The 21,877-nt window shown below is 44.4% G+C and overlaps 1 protein-coding gene across 1 annotated transcript in view; it reads right to left on the minus strand.

Annotated features, from left to right (window-relative positions):
* HSPH1 (heat shock protein family H (Hsp110) member 1) overlaps positions 1-21,877 on the minus strand; it is a 735,818-nt gene that overhangs the window by 364,438 nt on the left and 349,503 nt on the right. Inside the window, exon 13 of the mRNA XM_078656001.1 lies at positions 890-1,027. Within this exon, the coding sequence (XP_078512127.1) occupies positions 890-1,027 (138 nt within the window). The remainder of the gene's footprint in view (positions 1-889; positions 1,028-21,877) is intronic.

Raw genomic sequence — 21,877 nt, forward strand, 5'->3', positions numbered from 1 at the left:
GCAACATTCTAAACCAGACCCTAAGAAAGGGCTGTGGAAGACATAAAAGAAGGACACCCTAATGACTATAGTGCTCCTCACAGCTGTAACTTTGCTAGAATCAAGTTGAAGATGCAGCTCCATCTACCAGTGCTGTAGAGCTGCTTCCGCTTTTCCAGATCCAGGTGCACCTGTAAGAATTTTAATACACAAGTGTTTTGCAGTACATGCATCCATCGGAAAAGATGCTCGTACACCATCTTTTTATATCTGACATAAATGTTTAATGTTATTTTACTGAAGAGTTAATTTAATTGGCTCATAAAAGACCTATCAATGCAATCTCCTTTTGGAGAATTAATTTCGCTTTGTTTCAGCCAACTTGTACCTCGCACTCTCCCCCGCCATTTTTCTTTACTCTTTTGCTTATGTTTCCCTAAGGAACCGTTCACTTGATAAGGGTTCAAGGATATGAAGATAGCTGTTTTGTCCTGAGTATGAGACCATCAGCTCCTTGGTTGAAATTAAAGTAAGACAAATGATTTTCAGATGCAGACGGCTAGTTTATTTTGTACCAAGCTTTCCCAGACAATGACATGCTGATGAATATCATCAGCTATGAAGATTTAAAGCAGGAAAAAAGACAGTTGAGATGCACAGTTCACACTGAAGGGAATGTTTACAAGGAGTAAAGAAGGGAGCCGCAGGAACCATTCTGGTGCTAGCATTCTGCACAAAAGCGATACTGTGTCTTTGAGGATCTCAATTTGTAAAACTTTTTTTAGAGCTCAGTGGGTAAACAAAAAAAAAGACATCCACGAAGAATTGTCTCATATGGACGTGTAAAGAAAAAGTCACTTGATCTGATTTGTAAAGCATGCATAAATACATTTCCATCAAATTAAATTACCTCATTTTCAATGTACATGTTCAGAAGATCTTGCTCCAATTGCCAGACTAGACTTGCTTCAACAGGCAATTCAATGTTCTTAACTTTGATTTTGGGTTTCTTTGCCTCTGGTGGTTGATCACTTTTTTTATCTTGTCCCTAAAACAAGAGGAAAAAAACATAACATTTTAATCGTGTTAAACTTAGATTCTAGTTCTTGTCTCTAGAAGTGTGTTACGTTTAGGGTAAATCCATTTTCAGTGTTAAGTCTTACCCACGTGTCATTTTGTTCTCTTCTGTTAAACTATAAATACATTAATTCACAATATTTCAGTACTGTTTATTAGTCATCAATATTAGGATTGTCACATCATCTGTCTAGCTTGATTTTACGCTGATAATTCTAAGTAATTGCTAACTACTGAAACTAGTGTTTCAGCAAGCTTTCCAGAACTTAAGTTACACTTCTTGTAGAATGTAACATTTTCATGCAATACGTTGAAAACTGGAGACATCACAATGATATTAATAAAAATGATAAATATATCTGTGAAATCAAATAGGGATCAGATAATTCAGTGTATCTGAATTGTCTGGTGTAAGAGCACAGTAAATCCTGCAAATAACCTGAATTATGGGCAAGGCCACTGCAATTATGTACGTCTGTAGTGTTTTCCACATTCTTGTGAATCTATCACTTTTGTCAAATAATCTGGCATGTTGCATAATTTGCTAATTTCAACAACAAAAACATTGTTTCTAGCGCAAACGGATCAAAAGCTGCTATAAAACCAGCATTTGCATTGCCAATATGGCTCTCGCCTTTTGGACCTTATAAGTGTTTAGCCATGCAACAGTTGATGTTGTTGCACCAAGGATATTGTGCTGCATTACTAAATACTTATAAGGTCCCAGAGGCGAGAACTATTGGCTATGCCAATGCTTGTTTTTACTTATGGCTCTGATGCGAATAAGAACCATTGGCAATGTGAGTAAGTCTGGATTGATTTCACCATATGTTCTTCCTGTAAAATGTCTGGATGCAGTAACATAATTCACAGAGAGGGACTCAAAAACTTGTCATTGTTTTCATTTATTCATGAAAAATTGTCACACATTCGACACTGGAATGGCACTCATACTCTAACTGAAATCATACAAATATCCCAAATAATCAGTCTGAAAACATGGCAGCTATTGGATCAGAGCACAAAGTTTGTCAAACTAACTCTGAGAATTATCACCCATCTTTCCTTAAGCGACCTATTATTGGAATAACCCACTGAGAAGTACAGGTCTTTAATTAGATATTTTGCTCAATGCATCTCATGTAATTTTGTAATACTTGCTCTTTCTAAGAAAAACAATAACTTTTACGAAATTCAGAAAAACATTGCCCTAACAGCATCATATATATAGGTTAAAGGAATAGGTGCACCAGAGTTTTTAAGCTGGTTTATAGGTGGTGGTAGAGAGGTGTTAAATATTTCCTGTAAATCGCTGCTGGTAGCATCATGTGCATAACAGCATCACTTGTGCGCAGCTCCAGGCACAATCGTGTGTTTTTCCTAAATGACAGCGTGCATGTTGTTCTCTGTGCTGCATGAATATCTAAATACAGATATATGAACAATAAAAGTTAACTGTAAGCAAAAGCCGAACACAGCCAATGTTTGCCGTAACCGGTGTGCGGTGCGGGAGATCGTCTTGCGCCTCCTGCAGGCTATGACCGTGCGTTGATGTACCAACGGCAGCTGCAGCAGCAACGGGAGAAGGCGGTGTTAGGTGACAGGCGAACGGGCCTCTTGCGTGCTTCTACCGAGGAACAATGGCTCAGAGCACAGGTAACGAGCCCGGTGAGGGTGGCGTGCGTGGCCTTCCTGCAGCAGTGAAAGAGGTGCGCGCCAACGCCATTCATCTGCTCACCAATATCCTACACAATTGTAAATACCATTCAGCATTGAGAGATGCATACACATTTCACAGAGAAATCATAAGTAATTCAGATTAATAAAGCAGCATACCCCTGGTAGAATTGCTTAGTTTTAAAAAACAAAAAGGGGAGAATGGGGGGGTGGGGAGATGCAGCATGATGTCCAGGACGTGTGCAAATTAGCGATGAAAGGTGCACAGGCAGGGGGGCGAGAGTAAAGTGCACGCAGCCACGTTGATAAAAAAAACAGATGGCCCCTGCGCGCCGCTGCTCGCTCCCGCATGGTGGATGCCGCCACAAGCACGAGTGCTTGAAAGGAGTTGACCAATTTCTAAAGGTCATCTCCTAGAGCAGCGCATGCGCACTTGCGCTTGGCTCAACCTAAAAAGAGTCACATGTGGTACTGTGCAGTGGCTGACCCTTTTACAAAGGTCACCTGGCCCCCATTCAGTTGCTAAACTGGTACAGACAAGTTGAAACCTTTCCACAGACAAGATTAATGCGTGCTAGAATGACAAAGCAGATATATGATTCTACCACGAAATGGTGCACATAGTAATTTGCGTTTTCTAGGCATATTTTTTAATCAACTCTGATACATACTTTAGTCTTCGATTGCCACATAATTTCAGTGGTCCTAAAAAAGGGTAATTGCTTCTTCTATCTTGTGTGTTTCAGTTGATTTCCATTATCATACATGTGCCTCATATCATAGCCACACAAAGGATGTTGGTGCATTTTGCGGTGGGCACACTACTTTGGGGAATCATACATTTTCAAAGCCTTAACTTTGCCCTGTTCTTAAAAAACACAAAAAATGACGTTTTAAAGGTCTTGTTTTCCAAAATCATAAAAGTAATGGCACTGTGTGATGTGAACTTTTTATCAAGAGAGCACAGATTGCAGAGTGGAACTTGAAGCCTGATCTTGAGGTCTCAGGGCAGTCTGAGTTTAATGTTAAAAGTGATATGATTTACCACTAAAGACCCAGAGCCGTCTAGGGTTATATAACTAGGCAGTGTTGGTAAAATGCCTTTAAAAATGCTGTTTTTCACTGCAATACTGTCACAGCAATGAGAAAAAAGCAAGCCTGTTTTCCACTACTGAGATGTATGAATGCTCAATCTAGTAGCCTATCTCCTTCAGTCCGTGCTTATTTCTTTGATTACAATACAATGTTTCAAAAAGCCGGTTAGCAGAGATCGCGAGCAGCGGCGAGACAAGATGGCTGCTCTTTAGCGTTCTTCCCGAGGCACCAGGGATACTTTTGCCTGGAGGAATGCCTTCATCGAGCGTGCGGACCTCACGGACGTGCGGAAATGAAAGTGAATTTGCCTTGAGCAGCGGGTTAAATTTACAGACCATTTATTGGTCTTTTAGCAATTTTGGAGTTAGTTTCCCCGCAGCTCCAATCATGCTCTGGAGTGCAGCTGCCATTTTGAAAGCCTTTGGCTCGTTTTCTTCATCCTTCTCAGGAGACAAAGCACCTTTGGTTCCTGACCTTTTTAATAGGTGGCAATTCTCCTCTTAATTATCTTGCTCAATATCTAATGGGCAGCTTTTTGAGCATTTTAAAGGACAATTTAGTCTTTCATGGCAATTAAAGATTCTACAACAGATTTTTATATTAAAAAAAATTCAATACAGTATTCCATTTATTTACAACAGCACACACAATTTGACTTTCACTCTCTTTGTCATCACTGGCGCTCACAGGACAGCTAGTTACTTCAATTTTCCTCTCAGTCCAACATGGAGTCTGCACATTGTTCTACGGCACAGGCTTCTATCACCTTCAATGCTAACGGCCACAAAGAGTCTGGAGGTAATATAAATAAAAGGGTGAAAAAAGATCCCTCTTCTACGAATAAATCATTACTGCCTTTGACAATGGAGGATATTATGGATGAACTGAGAAATATGAAACCATTTATGGTAGGCACCAGTGCGGCGCTTCAGAGAATTAAGGAAAAGTGGTCTCATCTTGACACCAGACTTCAGAAGTTGAGTAGAGAGTTAGTTATGCTCAACATGTGGTTGCTAAGGTTGAGATATTATCTAAGAGGTGACTCAGCTGAAAAAGGTAGCGGAGGATCTTGAAAATCATAACAGGCACGATAACCTACGTGCATATTGCATACCAGAAGGTTCTGAAGTACCTGACATTATTGTTTGAAGCTTCATATTCCTAAAAAAGTTGTCCTTCAAAAATCCTTGATCTTAATACTCATAGGATAGGTCTTTCACAAGCATCAACCTCGAACAGACCACAAGGGACTGTTGCATTTTTTCTTCAATATTCTGACCTAATGATGCCCCTTACGGCAGCTAAACAACGTAAACGAATTCTTTGGTCCGGTCGGAAGATTTTCCTCAGTGAAGACGTTTCCAGGGCTACGGCTAATCGTCAGAAAGAATTTCTGGATCTCAGTCCAAAGCTTCGATCCATGAATGCTTGATATGGCCTTATTCATCTTTGTTTCTTCAAGGTCACATATATCAACAAATTTTGAAGATCCTGATGAACTTAAGAAATTCATTTACACTAACAAAGGAGAATATATGGAACTTAGTCATCTTAACTGTTCTTCAGTCATTTTATTACATTGAACTTTTTATTTTTGTCTCTTTTTCCTTGCAGGACCCAGTCTTCCCCTGTTTGATAGATCAAGTTGTCGTTTTTTCTTATAGTGTCTCCTTGCTACAGTGTTCTCGTTGTGTTCATCTATGTTGTCTTCTTTGGTGTTTGGTAAGTGTTTTTTCTTTTTTCTTTTTTGGGCACCACGTCGGAATGGTTTTAATTTCCTATTCAGTGTTCCTCCATTGTTTGTTCTTATTTATTCACTTACCCTTGGTGTCTCCCCTCGAGAGTGGCCTCTTTATTCTCGTTCCCTCCTTTCAGCAATGTTGTCCCTTTTGTTTTCTACTCTTTTGGCTTACGTCTTGTGGCTTTTTGTTATCCTTCTTCTAATCTTATATCGGCAGGGTCCTTCTCCACTTTTCCTCCTTTACTTTTACTCTCATTTCTACTTCTTGTTCAAATAAATTCTATATACTTCTTTTCATTACAGCTTATTTTTTTCTGCAGTTTTGATCATTCTGGATTCCACAATTTTTTATCTTCCTAGCTGTGGTTGGTTATGCACAATGCTATATACTATGTTTATTACAGGTTTCCAAATCTGTTTTTTCTAATGCTTATTTATCTGTCCCCTTGATTAGTGGCCAAAGTTCTTCCTAACCCTGTTAAAAAGCAAAGGGTGCTGTCTCATTCGTCACAATTAAATTGTCAAATAGCTTTATTACAAGGAACTCATTATAAAGAACAGGAAAGATATAGCCTTCATGCGTAGGCAATAGGTTGGGAGTGTCTTTTGCTCCCCTGCCGTAAATAACAAGAATTTTTTTATAATTTTGTTCCATAAATTATTATGCATTTAATTGTTGAATGAGGTTAAAGATGTTGTGGGTAGATGGCTTTTGTTAAACATTAAGATACATGATGCTCAGTTTTCTGTATGCAATGTTTATGGCCCTATTGGTGTATATATATATTTTTGGAATGATTTCTCCACTTTATAATTTTTTTATGTATTGTATTGTATTGTATTGTATGTGGATTTGTAAAGCGCGATTGCTGCCCGGGGGCGTCCAAGCGCTAGGAACCAGCAGAGGAGATTGGCGGAAGCAGGAGTACTGGCAGAGAATTACTGTGGGGAGTTGAAGAGGAATGTTTTGAGCTGTTTCCGGAATGAGGAGAGATTGGGGTTGGCTCTCAGATGAAGGGGTAGGGCGTTCCACATCCTGGAAGCATTATGGGTGAAGGTACTACCGCCTGATCTGGCCTTTTTTATTCTGGGTGTTGTGGCTATGAAGGCTTGGTTTGAGCGAAGGTTTCTGCTTGGATGGTAGTGGGAGACTAGGTTACGGGTGATCAGAGGACCTGTGTCCCAAAAAGCCTGGTGGGCGATACACATGGCTTTGAAGTGGATTCTTTGGCGTATTGGCAGCCAGTGTAGGCTGATCAAGCCAGCTCTCACAGATTGTCGGCGAGGGAGCCGAAGTAGTGTGCGAGCTGCACAATTCTGCGCTGTTTGAAGTCTCCGAAGTGTATAATCTGGAGCCGCAAGGTAGAGGACGTTGTTGAAATCCAGGCGGGACTGGATCAAACCCTGGATGGCTACCTGCTTAGCCTCCACAGGTAAAAGATGAAGAACTTTCTTTAGCATCCTAAGAAGGCCAAAGCAGGTAGCCAAGAGTTTGGTAGCTTGAGTACCGAATGATAGCGATCTGTCCAGCCACACCCCAAGGCTCTTGATGTTATCCTTGGGTGCCGGGGAGGTGCGCAGACAGGGTGGCCATAGGGCATTGAAGGAACTGGGATCAGCAGGGCCCAGAAGCATCAGCTCTGTCTTGTCCCCGTTCATTTTGAGTGATGAGGAGGACATCCATTTCTTTACCTCCTCTAGACATTTTCTGAGCCCTCCTCCCATTGGCTTATTGGCTTCCTGCGCCAATGGGATATGTATCAGACAATCTTATAGCAGGTGTCGATTGCAATCTATTTATAGATCCTTTTTTATATGATCGGAAATCTCAGGCCAAGTTTATTCCTAATAAAATGCACAAAGCCTTTCAGAGAGCCATTTCTTCTAGACGGCTGATAGATGTTTGGAGAACTTCGTATCCTGACATTTTAGAATTCACTTTTTTCTCCCCTGTTCATAACTTCCACTTAAGAATAGATGATATATTATTCTTCAATTCCTGACACATGCTGAGATAGATTCAATACTAATTTCAGATCATGCTGCTGTCATAGTGGATTTGGATTATCCTATCCCCACACGATCTTCATGCAGGTGGAGATTTAATAGGTTCAATACTAATTTCAGATCATGCTGCTGTCATAGTGGATTTGGATTATCCTATCCCCACACGATCTTCATGCAGGTGGAGATTTAATCATGCTCTTTTACTTGAACAATTTACACAACAATTAATTTTTGGAGAAATATCTTTCCTCAGACACGCAGATTAATTTTATTTGGAATGCCTTTAAACAACTGCTAGAGGCGTCATTGTAGATTTTTGTTGCAAAAAAAGAATGCACTCAATGACTCGGTGCATCTTTTAAAACAAATGAAATCCTTAGAACATGAATATTTGCCTGTGAATCACTAATACTTTATCTAAAGGTATTAAGGCCAAAATCCAATATAAACAAACAATCCTGGGATAATACTTGCGTTAGGTTACTTAAGTGCAATCCTAAAATGTACAGTGGTAGAAACAAGGCCGGCAAATCTCTAGCTAACTACCTTAAAATAAAAGAACAAAAGTCTAAAATAGCTGCTATGACAGATTCAGTCAAGGTCAGGCACATAAGTAACTCCAAAATACTAGAGTGCCTTACAGAATACTATATTAATATATATACCTGAGTCTTCTCCTTCGTCCAAACAGATCGATGCTTTTTTTTTAATCAATTCCTAAGTCTCCAGATAACCATTAGATTTATCTTCTCTTGATTCTCCAGTTTCAGAGCAGGAGATTTTAAATGCCATTAGCCACCTTCTAAAAGATAAAACTCCTGGGCCTGATGGCTTTACCGTGAGTTTCTGTGTCCACTTTAAGCATCATTTAATATCCAAGTTGTTACTTCTTTTTTTTTTATCCCATTTTTATTTTGTCGAGGTGTACAGACAAGTATTGGAAACCAGACATAAATTATACATTCAATGAAAAGGCCATACAAAACTTTAAAAAAAAAAACAAGTCATAACCACAACAAGAAAGATTCAAAAAGAAGAAATACTTATACAGAGACAATCTAAGACCATCCTCAATCAGTTCGGTAACATATCATACTAACATTCAAGGAAATTCCAAATACGATTGAATCTTAACATTGAGCGAAGTGTGAGAGATACATTCAGGGTCGCACAGCAAATGCCTAGGATATGAAAAAGAACGACAACACTTATCCTCTGAAGAAAACTTCAGGTATATCAATAACAGGTTGTGATCGGATGTTATACGCCGGCATACTTCTATGTTTTGTTTCCCTAAGAGGGAGCGATTCACAAAAATTAAATCAATTCTAGAGTAATGTTGATGTGGTCTAGAGTAATACATGAAACCGGGTTTAGTAGGATATAATGTACGCCATAGATCAGTCAGCTCATGGAGTCGAGCCATTTCAAAATTAACCTTCTGACTCTATTCATTCTTGGAAAGGCAAAGCGATTGGATGAGTCGATAGAGTAGTTTAGAGTACAGTTAAAATCCCCTAAAATTATAATTCCCCCCTGAAAATCCAAGAGTTCCATGATTAGTTTTTCAAAAAGAATAGGATCATCCTGATTTGACCAATATAATGCACATAGGACTAATTTCTTGTTACTAATTTCCAACTGTAAGATTACCCATCTGCCACCTGCTTTTCTGATTTTTTTACAAGCAAAGTATTTGTCTTTAAGAATAGCTACACCTGGGGCGTGGCTTAGCCGAGCAGCGGAATGGCCGTCTGCTGAAGTGGCTCCGCCGGACAAGCTCGTAAATCCGGCATTTATCCGATAATTAGGCAGCTGTCTTCCTCCCCGGCCTGTGTCGGAATAATTGCTAGACCACTGTCAACGGAGATTCTCTCCCCTGGCTGAGACATCACTACAGCGGCGGCTGACCTTGGACTAGACCTGTGGCCAGACCGAGACGAGCGAGCCTGGGCCTAGAGTAGGTGGAGGCCCGGCTGAGAGGAGACATCACCGGATCGCGACCCCGAGCAGCGCTGGGTAGAGAGACGACCGACACTACTGCGCGACTCCGACCATCCTGAACGCGGCGGCGGGCACACGAGGGCCCCACCAGAGAGACGCAATTATCGATTGCGGAGCCGGAGCAGCTGGAAAGGAGAGGCGTCGCTGTCCCCCTGCACGAGTCTGCCCGAGTGTGTCGTGGCGCAGTGGCGCGGAGGTAGGCCTGAAAACTGCAGCGCAATTTTGATGCCGGCCATATAAGCATCGAGGGACCATTTTGTAGACAGACCGCGGCCTGGGCAGGGAATTCAGTGCACAAGTCCACGCACATATAGACGATCGCAATGTATGCGACATTGTGAGAGCGGCGGCAGGAGAGCAGTGACCCAAATAGCATAAGCACAACCAGCATGAAATCCGGCTGAATAGAGCCCCCTGTAAGGAGCGGCACAGCGACCTAATAAACATTGATTGCACCTGCGGGACAACCACGAACTGGGGCTGGGCGGACGGGCAGCCCTCTTCCTGGAATATACCGATTGCAGAAGTGTGACTGAGTGGCGGTTGACGCCACACCTGGTGTAAGACGCGGCCTGATACAGCAGGGAGATACGCCGCACCCCTACAGCACGGCGCTTTAATGATAGTGTTGAGAGAGGATGACTGGGAGCCTAAACTGCACGCAAAATCGACCTTCACGATCTGCTGCCCTTGCTAACCACGAGGGAGTAATTGCGGCGATCCCGGATTGAGGGTGGCGTGGCCCTACCAGACCTGCTTAAGTACAATTGCGGCACCAAGACTAACGGCGACATGGGGAAACCGGACACACGCCAACCCCGCATAAATTTTGAAGGAGCAAAAAAGGGGGCCAAGAACACAGAGGCAGAGGAGGGAGAACGTCAACAGTCTGAAGGCGCCGCGACGAGGCACCTTCCTGCAGAGGATGTCAAAACAATATTCCAAAGCTGAAGGCCAGCCTGCAAGGGATAGACGCTAAGGTGGATGCGCTAGCGGGGAGGATGGACCAAATTACCCAGAGAATGAACAAGCAAGAGGGCCGAGTTAGTGTTCTTGAGATACGAGTCACGGAGACTGAGGAAGGCCAGACAGAAGTGGAGAAGAAGCTCAGGGGTATGGATATGATTCTGGAACTTATACAACAAAAGAATGAGGATTTGGAAGCTCGTTCGCGCAGAAATAACATCCGTATTACAGGCGTGGCGGAATCCTCAAACATACCCAACATGGAGCTCTTTGTGGAAGGTATGATGAAAGACCTATTCGGACCTGATCTCTCCCCAATGTTCCTGATTGAAAGAGCGCATAGAACACTAGGCCCGAGGACTAAACCGGGAGCTCCTGCGAGACCGATCCTGGCAAGGGTCCTAAATTACAGAGACCGTGACATGATACTCCGCCTCGCTCGCGAGAAAGGAACCATTCAGTATCAAGAGAACGAGATTGCGCTGTACCCGGATTTCACCGTGCAGGTGCAAGCGGCAAGACGAGAGTTCCTTCCCGCCAAAAAGATCTTCCAACAAATCGGAACGAAATACACATTAATATACCCGGCGAAGTTGAGGGTGCAGGGCCCGGGGAAACCTACCTTCTTCACTGATGCGAAGGCTGCCTTCACATTTGCGAAACAGATGGCCAAGGAACATAAAGTGCACAAAGCACAGGAGGACGGAGAATGGCAAGATAGACTAAGTGACAACGATTAGACCTGCTTGCCAGTATTCGAGACGGATGTGAAGGGACTGGCCGGCTTGGGTGGATGGAAAACGGAAGCTGGTAAGGTGGCGACCTGCTGATTGTCCTGCATTGTCATGAGAGTTTGACTGTATAATGATGCCAGAGTCTGCGGAACTGTGAACATTTAATGTTACTGACTGTGGGCATGGGGAGTGAGATGTAACGTGCCAGTTGCAGCTTGGCCACCCTGCCAAGAGAGCCGGAAACCCATCGTACCCACTGGGATGATTCCCTATGCTTGGCATTCTAATTTGAGTTGGGGACAAGTTGGGGTGGGGGGAGGCTGGGATGCACAACCTGATGGGGGGGTTGGTGTGGGAGGGGGGTGGGCAGTGGGACAGTTTTGGTTATTGGTATTGCCGTTAAGTAATGAATCACCATATGCGAAGTCACAATTAGACCATGGAAATGTTCACTCTGTGATGTGTATTCACTGCTTGGAGCCCGCACGGTACGACTCCCTGGCGATGGGTGTTGCAATAGACGAAGTTGAGACATTGACCCGACAGGTCCCGCTTTCTAATACTTCACTACTACTTAAAATGGCAGTAATCAATGATTTACCCACTGTAAAAACACTTAAATGTTTCACGTAGAATGTGCGGGGTCTCAATGACCGCAGGAAGATCAGGCTCATACATTCATATTTAACAAGACACGGGGTAGATATCTGCTTCTTGCAGGAAACGCACCTACTCAGGCCTGACACTACCACATTGAGAAACAAACGGTGGGAGACGATTGTTGCTACTGGACACTCCAACTACTCCAGGGGGGTGGCGATAATGCTGAAAAAGGGGCTACACTGGCGCACGCACAACACTATCACGGACAGGGACGGTAGATACATAATATTGGTAGGAGCACTTTATAATACGACTGTCGCCTTGGTAAACGTATATGGCCCCAACACTGACAGCCCTGAATTTTTTCAAACTATATGGCACAAACTCAAAAAACTAGGTCCCATAGCAATTATGTGGGGTGGCGACTTTAATGTGACTCTCTCTGCGGAGCTTGACAGACAAGGGGCGTCACGCGCTCACCACCCTAAAGCAGCCAAACTCCTTCGCGAGATTATGGACGATCTCCTCCTAATAGACTCGTGGAGGGCCACACACCCAACGAGCAAGGAAGGCACTTGCATAACGCATCACAGAAATGCCTGGTCGCGTTTAGATTACTGGTTGCTCACAGGCGATCTCCATGCCTGGCTGCCAGATGCTTCGCACCTTGCCCGTACACTGTCGGATCACACCCCTGCGCAGATCAGGATTTGCATCCCCCCGGCGTACACTCAACCTTTCACATGGCGCTTCCAGACGGGAGCCTTACGAGATCAGGTCTTCCGTGAAGACCTCAGAGCCCGGATTGAGGATTACTTTACGCAAACAAGGGCTCGGTAGACTCTCCTGGGTTGCTATGGCAGGACTTTAAGGCTGTTACGAGGGGTGACTGCATCGCTTTGAGAACTGGGGTACTACGAGATATCCGGAACACATTACATAGGCTGGAGTGAGAGATTAGGGAACTAGAGAGACTGCAGATAGATAGGCCATCACACGACACAGTCGCCAGTATAAGGTCCAAACTCACCGAATTTCAGTGTGAGGCTGCATAAACATGCGCAAGCCAGGCGGTATGGTGAAAGCGACCAGCCTGGCAGGACGCTTGCAAATCTGCTCCGAAACGCCTAGGGGTGCCTCCTATACATCTGAAATTCATACACCTGAGGGAACGGTACTGCGCACGCCTCCTGATATATTAGTGGAATTCACTGAATACTACTCAGAGCTATACACCTCTAAGGTGACCCCATCGCAGACCGATTTAACCGACTACTTAGATGAGATATGTCTAGCATGGTTTAATGACGGAGCTCGGCAATACATGGAGCTGCCATTCACAGTAGAAGATATAAAACAGGTTATCAGCGCCATGCCGGGTGATAAGGCCCCAGGGGCGGATGGCCTGACAGCAACCTTCTATAAGGAATACGCTGACGTATTAGCACACCGGTTGCACCGGAAGTACCAAGAGGCCATGGAGACTGGCATGCTGCCGCCCACTGTCCGAGAGGCTACAATCATTACGATCCTAAAGCCAGGTAAAGACCCCACTAAGACAGACTCGTACCGTCCATTGTCTCTTATAAACCTAGATGCGAAGATCTACGCTAAATTGCTTGCGGACAGACTGACGCCTATGCTACCGCAAATTGCGCTAACAGACCAGTCGGGTTTCGTACTGGGCAGGTCCACTGCACACAACCTACGAACCATTTTTGGGGTGCTCCACTATCTGGCTCCACATGTACAGGCATCGGCAGCCCTACTAGATGCCACAAAGGCATTTGATTCACTGGAGTGGAACTTCTTATTCACCCTGTTGTGCCGCCTAGGTTTCAGCCCTTTATTCATAAAACAAATTCAAGTACTTTATACTAGGCCCACGGCCAGGATCCGAGTAAATGGTCAGATATCCGAGACCATCACCATCACCAGAGGCACTAGACAGGGGTGCTCATTCTCCCCCCTACTTTTTTCCATTGCCACAGAGCCCCTGGCAGCTAAACTCAGGCAACAGCATGCGAGCAAAAGCATAGGCTTCACCCCGCACGGTATTCTCATCTCACTATATGCAGATGACGTTAACTATTTATCTAAATAACCCCTGTGAAAACTTTGATACGGTAATGCAAGAATTCATTAGATATGGAGGCCTCACAGGCATTCAGATTAACTGGACTGTCGACAATGATCCCATTGACTGACGAAACCACTCCCTTTGTGTCGGAGTTTCCGATCACTTGGGCGAATGAGGAGGTGTGCTATTTGGGCATCCAACTAAGCCGAACGTTACAAGAGCTATGGACAACAAACTACGGCAGAGCAATGGAATGGATAGAGAATAAGGTGGTGAGGTGGAAGAGTCTCCCATTATCCTTGACAGGGCGCATAGCCATCGCAAAGATGATAATCCTCCCCAAGTTATTATACCTATTTGTAAACCTACCCATACCGCTCAATACCCATTTTTTTAAGCATCTACGTACTACTGTGTTAGACCTGATATGGGCTGGCAAACAGCCTCGAGTTTCCTGGCATATGCTAACTTTGCCCTTCTTCCAGGGAGGCCTAGGGGCCCCAGATTTTGAATTATATGCATACAGCGCACAGGCTCAGTTTTTACACTATTGGCAGCACCCTACTCCATATCAGCCACATATAGCGATAGAGATAGACAGAGTCGCTCCGCTTGCTCTTAACACGGCAGTTTTCCAGGCATACAAGCACCCACGCCAAGACATCGATACCGTGGAAAGTGTGAGATGGGCCTAGGGAAAGATCGCGAAGGGGGCACATCTTAAGGTACTCTATGCCCCATCCATGCCCTTAAGAGGAGACCCATTACTCAAACCTCTTGTGGATGAGGCCGTAGCGAGAAGGGCGCAGGCGCACAAATGACATAAAGGGAGCGACCTGTACCCGGCAGGAGAATTTTTAACGTTACAGGCTATGTGTGACTCGAAGACCCCCACAGCCTCTGATACCTTGCTCTACTACCAGATTAGAGCAGCTTGTAGAGCCATTTATGGTGAATTCCCGAGCGAGCCCTCTATGTTGCCTGCGCTGGAGAACGTACTGGCTAATCCACCGCAAGCTCGTCACGCGAATTTACAGCATAACACAAAAAGAGAACCCACTTCGTAGCACCAGGTCGCGGGAGGCTTGGGCCGAGGAGGCAACTATAGACATAACTGAGGAGCAATGGGTTTATTGTTGCACTCAACTGGAATACCTGTCACCGAACTACAGACTTCGGCTAATACATTTTAATTATCTACACCGCCTATTCCGTACCCCCTCACAGATGCATCGCATGGGAGTTCGGGCGGATGACAGATGCTGGAGGTGCAATACACGAGATGCTACCTTCACACACATGGCTTGGTGCTGTCCCCCGGTGGCACGATATTGGGAGGACAAATTTACACATATTGGACACATAATAGGAACTACGGAGGAGAGGTCGATCATGCTGGCATTGCTGGGGTATATGAGAGATGTCCCAGTGCAGCGCCGCAAGCTTACTGCGATGCTGTTGCTGATGGCTAAGAGACAGGTGGCAATACACTAGAGGAAGCGACGACCACCTGCAATAGCTGATTGGATTTAGGCAGTCACATATTGCAAAGATCAACTAGAGCTGTATTGGGAGCAGATGCCGAGTGGCTCTAGGCCTGTAGATATATGAACCCCATTTGCTGACTGGCTCAGAATGGGAGGGGTGGACCTTCAATCAGAATAATCCTTGTCTTGCAGGTTGTCGACGATCTAACTCACATGGGAGATGGGGCACTGCGGGAGGGATCCAGCACTTCTACGTATTGACAATGAGACGGATACATTGAAGGGGAAGGGACCCGGTTGGAACAGAGTTTACAAGTTTCCTCAAGTATATATTTGCTAATTGACAAATATCATATCTGACTTCTGTAATGATAAAAGTGGTGATATCAGAGAGGGCGGGGTTTTTCTTTATATTTTCATTTTTATTCCTTGCCGAAATTTGATAGACACATGGTGAAGGTATTTGACAACAATTGGCGAAGGATGTAGCGCTGCCTGCCCCCGAGGTTGTTGGCAAACTAGCTTTGTGGATAGATAAATGTCTGATAGCCACCGGCCTCCGGGTTGTGGGCACAAGGCTGTGTACAGTTTGGCGACTCAATAAAGTTTAAAAAAAAAAAAAAAAAAAGAATAGCTACACCCCTGATTGCTACGCCCTGTGAAGTGCACTCTAGCACTTCTAAACCAAGCTGTTTGAGCAAACCCCTATCTTTGTATGCTAAATGTGTCTCTCCTAGAACCGCCAAGTGTGGCTTATATATCGGAAGCTCCTCTCTCACCAAACGCCGCTTAGTGGATGAATTTAGCCCAGGCATATTCCAACTTATACATCTGATTGACCCGAATACATGTGTTTAAGATATTTCGGGCTCACCCTTATTCTCCCAGGCAAAGGCTTTAGAATTAATTATGAAAGGAACAGCCTTTTAAGTAGTTGAATAACAAATATAAGTGAGTTATTCTTGCCTATCCAAATTCTGCAGCTTGTATCATTGTGTACCTTATACACTAGTTTAGTCTATACAGCCTTGATTTACAACCCAATACCATTGTTTGTCGGCACAAGGCCCCTTAATCATCAATGATCCTCGCCCTTCCCTTCCCCCTCCCCAACCCCTCCTCAAACCATGAAGTGTAGCCCACTTCCCACCCCGTGTCCTGAAAAAGGAATTACCCCACCATCCTGCTGTCGTTCACAGACAGCTAAAGAAGCAGCGCTTCTGTGAGATTCTCCCAACATTAAGATAACAGTAAGATGTAAATTATATCTTTTTTTTCTTGTTATAAAAAGATAATCATTCTGCTTATCAAAAAGAAAAGAGAAAAAAACTAAAAAACAAAGAGCAATTTCTATAAATCCATGTATCCATATTCAATGTCCCGATTCATCCTGGTTTTAAATGTTCCCAAATCTAAATTATTGTTTAGGGCCCCAAATGTCAGAGAAAAGAAGGCGAGAAACATTTAAATTATACGTCCTTGTTCCGCGCCCCAATTCATGCTGTGTTTAACTATTCTCACATCTCAAAGTAATTATTTGGAGCTTTGTTGAACTTGTTGAGCTTTAGAAAGTGACAATTTTGCCTCCTGATCTGCATAATAGAACTGTGATCTGCCATCCTAAATGACCTTCAGTTGAGCTGGTTCTTACAGATACACCAGGGCACCAAGAGCTTTCCAAGAATCGATGAGTTGTCTCATTCTCCACCTCTTGTCCATCGCAACTTTACATAAGTTAAACATTGCAACAATAGAGAGTGATTCAACTGAAATTGGTGTAGTAGGTCGGGCTTTAATTGCAATTGCCTGACGTAGCAAAAAATTGCCTATATTGATAAGTATTGGTCTTAGTCGCCGTGGATTGAGCTGCTCTCTTTGGTTTAGAGATATTGGTAGCCTATGAGCTCACTGTATTCGAGAGTCCCAATCCCAATCTGATAAATCGTGGAAAGCTTTCTAAAAGATTTGTACTATGAACTCGTGTGGATCCGCCCTTCCCTACCCTCCGGGATCCCGAATATTCACAGATTGTTCCTGCAAGGCCGATTCTCAAGATCTTCGACCTTTGACTGGAGAGCATTAAGTTGTGTATCATGCTCCTGGAGTAATTTAGTTGAATGTGAGACTGTATCCTCGTTATCCGATAGCTTATGCTGAAGATTAGTCAGCTCAGTTGTGATTACTGCCACCTTATTAGTTACTGCCAACAGAGTCTGCTGTATGCTAGCATTATCTGCCCTAAGCTGAGTAAAATGCTTGTGTGCTTCAGCTCTTTGCGGTAATAATATCTGCATAATTGATGCTAATGATGGTTCTAATGTTGATGCTGAACCTGATATATTTACGATAGCTGGGGCAGTCGTTGGGCCGTAGGCATCCCTCATCAAGTGCTCAGTGTTAAGTGATTCAGTGATATGAGTCCTCAGCAACGCTGATACCTTTATAACTAACACTACTGGCATCATTTAGTAAGCTATGCGCCATTTGCTCTGAGGGTGGAAGACATTAAGCACCAGTAGTTACCGGATTTTGCCCCAGACCAAGGCCAGAACCAGATAATCTCGATATGATTGCTTTGACTTCCTCTTTTGAAGTCACCCATTTGCGCAAAGGACTATCTTGATTCTTAGTTGTTGCTCTTACATGTATAACAGGTATTGTGCTGGCCTGTTGTTGACCCACATTACTGTTGCGATTTACTTCAAGAATTTTTCGACCAGTCTTGACTTGTTTGCTAGCTTTAAAGTTGTATTTTTTCTTTTTTTTACCGACTGTGCTGACTGAGCTGACTGTACTGATTGTGGAATATCAATCCCATTTATTGAATGTACCGATAAGTCATCATTAATTGTTGATATCGGAGATAAGGATATCTCATCAGCAACAGTATCTGCAGGCAATTCAACACTCTCCTTGCTCTGTTGAATTGTTAGTGCGACTGTGGCCAGCTCCAGAATTTCCCCTTCTCCCTGTACATTCAAAGATTCTGTTGACCCTACTTCTCCCTGTCGCAGCAGCTCCAAGTCCGAATTCACTTCCGTTAAAGCTGAAGCACCACTCTCATGTCGAGGGGTAACTTTACTATTTTCAGTTAGCACATTGTCAAGAGCAGATTCTGCCATTACTGCAGATTGATCTATTAATGGCGCAGATACGGGCGTAATTGAGCCGGCTGACACAGACAGCCGACCTCCATCCATAAATGAAAGACCAAAAAAGCCCCCTGTAGCAGCGCTGAGATCACTAGATTTTAAAAGTGAATGTTCATTGCCATCTATCTGCGGTATGGACGCCAAAGTTCTGTTTTCAATGCCGTCATCAGGCCGTGTCCCAAGCACCTGAAGTGCCTTTTCCAAAGCTTCCTCTGTCTCCACTCCCTTTGGTGATTCCTGCCTCGCTTCAGGTGATCCTCCTAAGCTGCACTGCACCGCCTCCAACACCACCTCAGCCATGGCGGCTTCAGGTGCCACTGTAAGTTCCTTAGCTTTACCAGAGTAAAGCAACTTCATTACAGGTCTTCCCACTCGGAGGGTTCCTTTCTTCACCGTGCCATCATTCATTTCCGCACTCAAGTTACCCACGCTCTGACTGCTCTGACGATGCAAGCAACTCCGGGTGTCTCCAAAAAGGAATATTTGCTGGGATTCGGATCGGAACATTAAATCTCTGAAAAGTAAGAACAATAGTTACTTACCTGTAAACAGGTGGTTCTCCAGTATTGGTGTCTTTCATAGATTCACATGCCTGAATCATTCCCCGTCGTCGGAGTAGGAGTCCCACGGTATATAAAAAAGCAATAATATGCCATAAAATATATAGCAAATATCAGAAATACCAAACCAGGAAGTAAGTAGCACCAGCTACAGTAGAAAAAACTTCCACACTCGTGACTATCTTAGTCATTATGTGTTAGTCCAAACTGCAGCCAATCAGGCGACAGCACCCACCAGAATGTTCTCCCCAGAGGCTCAGGCTCTCAGATTTTCTCGCACAGGAGTGAAACCCCATAATGTCCGAGTGAGTCTCTGGGGGGAGGTGGGCGGGTTGCATGTGAATCTATGAAAGACACCAATACTGGAGAACCACCTGTTTACAGGTAAGTAACTATTGTTCTTCTCCAGTATTAGGGGTGTCTTTCATAGATTCACATGCCTGAATCAGAATAGTAAGCAGTACTCCCAGCATAATGCTCATAGACATCAGTGTGGCATATATATATATATATATATATATATATATATACAGAATACATGTAAAACAAAAATCATCGACATCTGACAAAACGTCTAAAGACCATAAAAGAGGAGGTGGAAACAGAGGCTCACCTTATTTGAAAAGATTACGCAGCACTGCTCTTCCAACCGAAGCATCTGCATCGTCTGCTGAATCTAGACAGTAATGTCTAGTAAAGGTGTGCCTGCTAGACCACGTAGCAGCTCTGCAGATCTGTCGAAGCGGCACACCAGCAAAAAGGGCAGTGGAAGAGCTAACCGCCCTTGTAGAATGTGCTCTTGGCAAGGCCTGTAAGGGCCTACCGGCCTGTTGATGACAAAGTCCAATTGTAGAGGAGACCCATCTAGCAATGGTCTGTTTTAAAACTGCACAGCCCTGGCGCTGCCGTCCATAAGCCACAAACAGCTGGTCTGTCTTGCGGATGGTAGATGTTCTTGATAGGTAAAATTTGAGGCATCTCCTAATATCCAGCGAATGCAGTGCTCGTTCAGCCGGAGACTGCGGGGCTGGAAAGAATGTCTTGAGGACAACCGGCTCATTTAAATGAAAATCCAAAGGTACTTTTGGCATGTACGTTGGGTTAGTACGTAGTACTACCGAGTCAGTGGTAAATTGGATGAAAGGCGATCTAGATGTGAATGCCTGAATATCGCTAACCCTTCTAGCAGATGTTAAAGCCAGTAGCAGCGACACTTTCCATGTTACAAATTTCAGGTCCACCTTATGGATCGGCTCGAAAGGGTGACGCATGAGCTGAGTTAGGACGACATTCAGATGCCATGTAGGAGGAGGTTTCCGCACAGGTGGAAACATACGAAACAATCCTTTGAAAAATTGTTGTATAATCCGTACAGAATACAAAGAATTTGATCCATCTTGACGATATCTGGAAATGGCAGCCAGGAAGACCTTAAGAGTAGAATGTGCCAAACCCAATCTGGCCAAGTGCAAAAAGAAGGGTAGAATTTGCTCTGGCTTGGCATGAATGGGATGAAGACCATTAGACTGGCACCATGCACAGAAACGCTTCCACTTTAGTCTGTAAGTTTTAATCGTAGATGGAGCTCTGGCCTTCGCCAGCACCTCCAGATGGAGCTCTGGCCTTCGCCAGCACCTCCTGGCAATCCTGCGGAATGTTTAAGTGTGCAAATTCCATGTGCTGAGGAGCCAAGTCGACAATTTCAGCGAGTTCGGGTCCGGATGATACACCTTGCCCTTGTGGGTAGAGAGAAGATTCGGAATGCGAGGAAGTTGGATCGGGTTGCATTCCGAGAGGAGGTGCAGCTCGGTGAACCAGTATTGCCTGGGCCATCGTGGAGCAATCAGGATCAATCGGCATGGTTGCTTCTTCATCTTCTTGATGACTTTCGGGATCAGTGGTATCGGTGGAAAAGCGTAAGCGAATATTTGATACCAACTCATCGAAAGGGCATCCCCGCATGAGTCCTTGTGGGGAACCCAGCTTGCAAAGTATGGGCATTTCCGGTTCTGATGCGTCGCAAACAAGTCCAGATCCGGATGCCCCCATGCCTGAAAGATGCGGTCTAGAGATGGTTGATGTAGTTCCCACTCGTGGGTGCAACCTGAGGATCTGCTGAGAGAGTCCGCTAACACATTCACGATTCCCGGGACATGGACAGCTGACAGATGGATATTGTGAGTCAGGGCCCAACTCCAAATCTCTTGTGCCTGGTGCGACAGCCGGGCTGATCTCGTGCCCCCCTGCTTGTTTAGATAATGCATGCAGGTGGTGTTGTCTGTCCGGATCACGACCGTGGCACCTTCTAGGGTCGCCTGAAAGGACTTCAGGGCTAGAAAGATGGCGTGCAATTCGAGCCTGTTTATGTGCCATTTCATTTGGATTCTGTCCCATTTGCCGCTGACCGTCATGCCCTGGAGGTGTGCACCCCATCCTGTCATTGACACGTCTGTCGTCACTATGAACCTGGGCACTTCCGTGAGGAAAGAGCATCCCACTTGTATGTTGCAACCTTGGCCCCACCATTGAATCGCTTCTCGCATTCGTGGTGTTATGTTTATGATGTCCTCGAAGGACCCTGACACCTGTATCCACTGGCGACTGAGCTCCTCCTGCAGGGGCCTCATCCGAAGACGACAGTTGGGGGTGAGAAGAATACAGGAAGAAATCATCCCTATGAAGGACTTGAACATGCGAACTGAAACGCAGCTTTTT

This window comes from Lissotriton helveticus, chromosome 8 (assembly GCF_964261635.1).
Source record: "Lissotriton helveticus chromosome 8, aLisHel1.1, whole genome shotgun sequence".
NCBI lineage: Eukaryota > Metazoa > Chordata > Amphibia > Caudata > Salamandridae > Lissotriton > Lissotriton helveticus.